This window comes from Solea senegalensis, linkage group LG18 (genome assembly GCF_019176455.1).
Source record: "Solea senegalensis isolate Sse05_10M linkage group LG18, IFAPA_SoseM_1, whole genome shotgun sequence".
Lineage (NCBI taxonomy): Eukaryota > Metazoa > Chordata > Actinopteri > Pleuronectiformes > Soleidae > Solea > Solea senegalensis.
The window spans coordinates 19,619,154-19,627,325 of NC_058041.1; the positions used below are offsets into that span (position 1 = coordinate 19,619,154).

General features: G+C 41.7%; 1 protein-coding gene across 1 annotated transcript; it reads right to left on the reverse strand.

Moving 5' to 3' along the window:
• Positions 1–859: 859 nt before the first annotated feature.
• Positions 860–7,926, reverse strand: LOC122759607 (translational activator of cytochrome c oxidase 1-like). The gene is made up of 5 exons (XM_044014544.1): positions 7,585–7,926; positions 7,387–7,493; positions 6,728–6,861; positions 4,910–5,072; positions 860–1,254 (listed from the first exon to the last, which is right to left on the reverse strand). Exons 1-5 carry the CDS (start codon positions 7,835–7,837, stop codon positions 1,045–1,047), a joined length of 867 nt encoding a protein of 288 aa, XP_043870479.1. The 5' UTR covers positions 7,838–7,926; the 3' UTR covers positions 860–1,044.
• Between the last annotated feature and the right edge of the window lie 246 nt (positions 7,927–8,172).

Genomic DNA, 8,172 nt, shown 5'->3' on the forward strand with positions numbered 1-8,172 from the left:
TTTTCCAGCGAGCGTACGTTCGCCAGTGTGATGGTAGGGATAGCTGGCCGACGAGGGCTAGCCTAGCCTGGATACCTCCGCGCTTTCCCCTCTTTTGCTTCCTCATACACCACTTGTGGCGCTTCCACTGTGGGCTGGTTGCAGTAGTGGGGGTCGGTGGCTGAGCAGGCCTCTGCAGCAGACCGCAGCCGAGTAGCTCTTCCGTGTCTGCTGGGATTATGTCTGTGAATGTAGTTCTGCTGATGGCGAGCAAAAACTCACGGGAGTATGTGCACCTTGGGTTTACGGGACGTAACGGAGACGAACATATGCACGTAGGTGCACAACACAAAAAACATAAAAACACAGATCTGACGGGAAAGAGAGGAGCTGCATGTCCACGCACCGCCATCTGAAAGTAGTAGTAGTAGTAGTAGACAACGAGTACTCGCTCGTTGTCTCGGTTTTTCTCTTCTCCTATAATATAATTATTATTATTACAAAAAAGTTTTAGTTTGTACAGAGAGATGAGATTATGTATGTTGTGATTAAATGTAGGACAAACACTTTTTACAGTTTTTCTCAGTGGCTTTGGTGCTTTTCTCACATCACTATTAACATTTGCACAGCAGTTAGTGCATTTCTCAAAACAATTAGTGCAAACTGCAAAACCTAGTGGATAACCTGCAAAAGCATGTCACTTGCTCAAAATGGATAGTCCATTCCTCAAAAGCAAGTATTCATGTCAATGAAACTGCCAGTGTGCCACTGGATGGTTGGGGGTTGTGGTCTTTGCTGATCCCAAAGACACATTTCTTCATATTCCATATTTTTAAATGTATATTGTATAAAACAAATAATCATAATTAACATGTAAATGTTGAATTCAAAGTCTCTTAGAGTTCACTTTATTTATGATCTTAGGTAAATCGTCACATATCATCCAATATAGACAATATCGAACAGTGGCCGAGACGTTCATCCTGCTGATGTCCAAGACAAGCTGTTGTCGTGTTGATGCTGACTGATGTGCAAGGTTGTCCAATGTCCATGTGTCCACCGTCCTCAACCATCAGCCTGGATGTTGTCCCACACTTGGACCACGTCTGGACAGTCACTGAGAGCCTCTATGAGTGTGGAGGCAGCACTCAGCTGCTCCTGGTCCAGAGGTGACATGGTGCTGGGAAGACACTCCAGTCCAGAAGACGAGATCTGGACTCCCACACTCTCCAGCGAGGCACGGACATGATTGAGCTGCGTGGCGTCACAGATAAACTGTAAAGAGAGGTGTGATCAGTCTGATTTGTGGAGTGAAACTTTATCAACAATAAGGTGATGACATAAGAATATAGATGTTATTAAGGCTGCAACTAAATTCATCGTCAACAATTTTTTATCATGGATTCACTGGTCTGAACGGCATTTATAATTTTAGTATTTATCATTTTTTAAGCTTCTTAAAAGTGAATATTTGACTTTTACTTCATAAATAACAAAGAAACCGTTAAAGGGGAATCATTGTGGTTTGTTTGTTTTGACACAATATATACTGTATGTATATATATATATATACTTACGTATACAGTATATATACAGTATATAGTATACTGTATATACAGTGGGGCAAAAAAGTATTGGGACACCCACGATTGTTCAAGTACTGCCACTCAAAAAGATGACAGAGGTCTGTAATTTTCATCATAAGTACACTTCAACTGTGAGAGACAGAATGTGGAAAAAAATCCAGGAAATCGATGATTTTTAAACAATTTATTTGTATACTTCATAGGAAAATAAATAACTGGACATGAACAAAACATCAACTCAATACTTTGTGATGTAACCTCTGTTTACACTGGTCAAATGTTTCCTGTAGTTCTTGACCAGGTTTGTGCACACTGTAGCTGGAATGTTGTCTCATTCTTCCATGCAGATCATCTCCAGATCTGTGGTACTTTGTCGCTGGGCAACAAAGACTTTCAACTCCCTCCACAGACTTTCTATTGGGTTGAGGTCTGGAGACTGACTTGGCCACTCCAGGACCTTGAAATGCTTCTTATGGTGCCACTCCTTTGTTGCCCGGGCGGTGTGTTTGGTGTTTCGCCCCATTCATCCTCTCTGCAATACGGATCAGTCGTCTTGTCCTCTTTGCTGAAAAGCAGCCCCAAAACATGATGTTTCCACCCCCATGCCTCACAGTAGGTATGGTGTTCTTGAGATGCAACTCAGCATTCTTCTTCCTCCAAACACGGTGAGTGGAGATGTTACCAAATAGTTAATTATTATTAATATTAATATAATTTTGGTCTCATGGGACCACATGACATTCTCCCAATCCTCCTCTGGATCATCCAGATGGCCTCTGGCATACTTTAGACGGGCCTGGACATGTTTTGGTTTAAGCGGGGGAACCTGTCTGGCTCTGCAGGATTTCAATCCATGATGACGTAGTGTGTTACTGATGGTAACCTTTGTGACTGTGGTCCCAGCTCTCTTCATGTCATTGACCAGGTCCCCCCGTGGAGTTCTGGGCTGATTCTTCACCGTTCTCAAGATCATTTGTCCCCCACGAGGTGAGACCTTGCATGGAGCCCCAGACCGAGGAAGATTGTGAGTGAACTTATATGTCTTCCATTTCCTAATAATTGTGAAAACAGTTGATTTTTTCTAACCAAGCTGCTTGCCTATTGTTCTATCATCCCAGCCTTGTGCAGGTCTACAATTTTGTGTCTGGTGTCTAGAGAGCTCTTTGGTCTTGGCCATCATGGAGGTCTGTCTTTTATACAGATAATGAGTTCAAACAGGTGCCACTATTACAGGCAACGAGTGGAGGATAGAAGAGCCTCTTAAAGAAGAACTTACAAGTGTGGGATAGCCAGAATTCCTGCTTGTTTGTAGGTGTCCAAATATTTATTTTTTGCAGGAAAACACAAATTGTTTAAAAATCATCCAATGTGATTTCCTGGATTTTTTCCACATTCTGTCTCTCACAGTTGAAGTGTACCTATGATGAAAATTACAGACCTCTGTCATCTTTTTGAGTGGGAGAACTTGCACAATCGTGGGTGTCCCCAATAGTTTTTTGCTCCACTTTATATACATACATATACAGTATATATACAGTATATATACACATAGGCAGTGGTGGGCTGTCAGGGCCAGCAGAGAAGGCCCTGATGTTGATGGAACGCAAGACTCTAGTGCTTGCGTTCCATGCTACAAACGGATCCGGTCCAGCCTACATCCAGGACATGATCAAAACCTACACCCCAGCCCGCCCACTTCGCTCTGCATCAGTAAACCGGCTCGCTGCCCCCTCACTGAGAGGATCGCAGAGGCATTCGCAGAACTCGAGACTGTTCACTGTCCTCACTCCCAAATGGTGGAACGATCTCCCCCGGGACAAGACGACAAAAAAAAAACCAAAAAAATACATATACATCGCACTTATGACTAGCACTTCATAGTTTGGTTTACTTGAAGCTCTTACTTACTTCTAGCTCTTATTTGTACCCAAATGTTTAAATGCACTTATTGTCGCTTTGGATAAAAGCGTCTGCTAAATGACATGTAAAAAAAAGTATTTTTTTTTATTATTATTATTTAAATTTTTTTTTAATAATCAAATGAATGTGTGTCTGAACGTGTCTGAATTCAATTACTTTTTCAGTATGTTATGATTATATTTCCAGAAAGAATATGGTTATTTTTTGTGAAGCTGAGCTGGATTTTCCATATGTCATTAAACGCATCATAGCTCTGTGGACCTGCTCTAGTAGTATTGCTAGCCTTTCGTTGAAGCTGCCATTTCCTATTTGTTTATAACTTGGACTGACGTGTCGTCAGCCAGTGACAGAAGGCCCCAGGCCCAGCAATGTGTCTGGCGTTAGCCCCCGCTGTTGTCATCAAGAGGTGTGTGTAATTAAATAATTACATGTATTTAATTCATTAATTAATGGCACGTTTTATTATTTCATGACACATTTAATTATTTCATGGTCCATGTTGCAGTGGATCATTAATTTATTTTATCTGTCAAACTCGCTCATCAAAGTCAGAGGGCGGGGCTAATGTACAGCACTTTCTATTGTAATTGTTCTAGTCTTAGTGTTAATATCTTTCTACAGTGTACTTTCTTGTAAATGCATGATTATTATTTATTATTTATTATTTGTATCTTTACTGTCTTTGCTGCTGTAACAATGTACATTTCCCCACTGTAGGACAAACAAAGGACTATCTCCTTTTATTATTATTTTTCTGTTTTTCTTTGATATACTGTCTGATTATTTTGTCTTCATTGGATATATTATGTTCTCTGAACCAAAACTATCATTTTGAAGAAGAAGGCATTACATATCCATTGTATGTATCCTTATTTAAAACAAGATTGTATAATATTATATATATCCATATCCCTCTTCCTTCCTCATGTACTTTACAAACAATTTTCATTCCAAAAAAGGAATGAAGAAATTGGCAGATGTGACTTTAAATATAAAGCTCATTTGACTGGAACAGGCAGATTGTTCCAATTATCTTTTTAATAAACCAGCATTTCTTTCCCTCCAAACATGTTGCTATTTTTAAATGTAATGCTTTTTTTATTTGTTTTGTTGTTACCATTTCAACCTCTGTGGTAAACTGGGGTAAACTAAGAGTTTTCATATGTAAATACATTAATCTCAATGATAAAATCTCCTCCCTCACTCTCTAACATACAGTCCTTGTGATTTATTCTTTCAGTGTTGAGCTGCATCTTCATGACTTATTATGAGCTTTGATTATGAAGTTTAAGTCAGTTCTTCAGTCTTTGCAGAAATATCTGGAATTGCAATTATTTGAACTCATCACTGCTGCTGCGTGTGTGTGTATGTGTGCGTGTGCGTGTGTGTGTGTGTGCGTGTGTGTATGTGACCTCTGCTCTGACCTTCAGGAGACGCTGCTCGTCCTCATCCTCACTCTCATGGACGTCTTCAGCTCCGGCCTCGATGGCCAGCTCCAGAGCTTGCTCCATGGAGATGCTCTTGCCGACTGATGTGACAACTCCCTTCCTGCTGAAGCTGTGGTGGATGCCATTTGACAGCGCCCCACTGTGGACAAGCAGAGAATCACCTGAAAAAAGACTTTTCTCACCAAAACAAAACGACTGCTTCCAACAAGATGCGAGCACACATTGGAGCAGCACCTATTAAATGCTGGAAAGTCTCTCTGTGCAAAAGCTAAACTTGGCTGCAGTCGCGACTGAACTCGATCCTCGTCATTTGGGTGCATCCCTCGTTTGTGGTGAACCTGTGATTTTACTGGCTTGATTAACGATGCGGGAGAGTTGAGTTTGGTTTTTGGTGGAGAGGGAGCTGAACCAGGATGTGATGTTAAAGTTTCCTCAGCAGGGGGAGGCGTTGTTGTGTAAAAGATAGGGTGGAGTCAATCTCTATACGCATGTGTTTAAAAACTCGAGCTGCTCAATGTGTTGACCCTGGATACTGAGGTGTTTAAAGAGGGGTTCAGAGTTACTCTCTGCTCCCACAGAACGGCTCCTTGGTCTTTGTGGTATTTCATTCTCGTGAGTTTTGATTAAAAGTCTGAGACCTGGGTTTAAAATGAGTTTGCTGGACGTGAAACTGTTTAAAAACACTTGTTGTGCCCTCTCATATACAGAACCTGAAGGTCTGTGTCTGTGTACAGTAGTAAAAGCAGACGAGTGTGTGTGTGAAGAGTCCAGTGGTTTGGTGACAGTGACAAACATCGTCTACACCCTCTTACTACTGCTCTGTAGTCCTTAAAGGAGACATATTATAACCCTATTTCTCCGAGTTAAATAGTTCCCTGGTGTCCTAATGAACATGTCAGTGACATGCTTTGGTCAAAAGACCATAAGGATGAAGCACCATAGCAGTTCAATAACCCTGCTAAACCCGCCCCTTTCAGAACGCTCGGTTTTGTGCATGGTCCCTTTATATGCAAATGAGACACAGGCAAACACACATAATACCGCTCTTCCTCCCTCGCCTGCACTCACACATTTTATAGGGACAAGGTGGAGCTAAGGTGGAGCTAAGGTGGAGCTCTCCAAGTAAACTTACTGGTGGGCGGTAACATTTGCGCTGAAATGTGCATGCTGCCGTCATAAGCGCAGGGAATTCAACATGGAGTGTTTTATCACCTATACTTACACTAAGGGGGACCACGAAAACATGACTGAGTATTCTTTTTCTACACTTTGGCGACTGGTAGGGCCTCCAGAGTCCCAAATATAAGTACTGAAATTATTAAAAAGTTGATTTTGCATAATATGTCCCCTTTAAGGTCCTTAGAGTGGGGCTTTTGGGGGATTAGCAGCACACCCAGAGTCCAAAAGGTGTTGGAAAAGTCTGGTGAAGACTCCACATAGTCGGGACCTTGAGCACCCTTCCTCTGAGCCTGAGGCTCCAGAGGCTTCATGTGGGTTCAGTGTGTGTAGGATGGAGGTAATGAGGGGTTCACAGGGGAGATGGAAGGTGGGACAGTCCAGGTGGTTTGAGACTAGAGAGTTTTTTTTACTTTTTGACTATCACACAAACCCTGGTTTCTTGAGTGTAAAGACAAAGCAAAAACATTTTTTTTAGAACCTACTTTAAAAGAACAAAGGTGTTGTGTAAAAATACATGAACAACACCTGTACCTCTATTGATCCTCTTTCTATCTTGGTTTATCAACACATGGCAGGAGCACAGAGGTGTTTCTGTGCAACACTAAGAATCCTCACCCATTCTTGCCGAGCAGACGTTTAATTTCCTGGTGGCTGCGAGCGTTGTTATCAGTGAGGACCTCGATGAGCAGCAAACATCCACCAGGTCCACGAGCTTCAAATGTGTGCTGAGACGCCAGTTTGGCTTTTTCCTGTAGAACCACAAGAGAAGATGTTGAGACGAGAGCATGTCGTGGAGGGCTGGATAATACATGGATATTATATTGTGACATGAGATAAGACATATAGAGTAAGATATATTACTGAAATATACATTATATATGTGTATATACATAGATATATATATAGATATGTACAAAAAATACATGGAAATGTCACTGTAGCTGTAAACGCTGTCTCATAACCAAGAGCCTCACGCTTATGACTGGACTGGAGCGCGCTACAGTCACTGAACACCTCTTTAATTCAATTATGTGTGTTTAAGCAACACAGACCTGAAGTGAGTAGTGTGCTGTGTACCTATGATTGAGGAATAGCATTGATATTCAACTGTATTTGCATCAAATCTGACTGTTTTAGCCAAGATTATGATCAAATATATTTAATATAACTATATTTAAGTTCTCAACCTTCAGTTTTGAAATGTTCCAGTTTATTCCATTAAATTCTCATGGAAAATTCACGAAGTTTAACAGTGAGCGTGGTGGAGAACTTACTGCACTCTTGATAGCAGTTTCTATGCTAGCCTTGGGCATGTTTTTGTTGCGGCACTGCTCCACGATGTGAGCGAGGTTGATATTCAGCTCTGGGTTGGCTCCTCCCTCTGCAGATGAAAGCAGGTATAAAAACAGCCACATCAAACTATTGTGTGTTTGCAGTCTCATGAAGACGGTGACAGGACAATGAAGCCTCACCTTTCACAGCTATTCTTATCATCAAGCCGAGCTTCATGAACATCCTCGCTCTCGCCTCATCTTTGGGTCCTTTAATGTGTTTCACCTTAGACCACTTGTTGTGTCCAGCGCATAAGGCGGAGCACAGCAGCAGCGTCCTGACACAGGACGTCCTCCTCCACGGGACTGACGGATGGAGGACGGACTCCGAGGCCGCGGTCAGTGTGCGGGGGAACGGGGCTCGGAGAGTCCTGAGCACCGCTGGCCCCAGCATTACTGTCTGTCTGACACCTCCGGGTCTTTAGAGGACATTACACACTACACGCCGCTGCTACCCTGTTGTAGCGACCCGGCACTTCCGAGTGGAGGTGACGTCAGAAACTAGTACTTTCAAAATAAAGATCACGCTTGACAGCTGGTTTAATAAGCACAGTATACAGAACATATATTTATATACATACATACATATATAACCTGTATATATGTATACGTATACATATCTTTCGGCTCAGATTTGTTGTTACTTAAATTAATTTATTACCAAATTATGTGAAAATGAATAACTAATGTAAAAAAACATAAAATATAACAGATAACAGAAATATATGT

What these genes read in the sequence shown, in the direction of transcription:
- LOC122759607 (XM_044014544.1), bottom strand. Translation starts at nt 7,837, where the DNA reads ATGCTGGGGCCAGCGGTGCTCAGGACTCTCCGAGCCCCGTTCCCCCGC. An exon ending in GATAAGAATAGCTGTGAAAG is followed by an intron (nt 7,494 to 7,584) that starts GTGAGGCTTCAT and finishes TTTCATCTGCAG; the next exon opens with AGGGAGGAGCCAACCCAGAG. An exon ending in ACGAGCAGCGTCTCCTGAAG is followed by an intron (nt 1,255 to 4,909) that starts GTCAGAGCAGAG and finishes CTCTCTTTACAG; the next exon opens with TTTATCTGTGACGCCACGCA.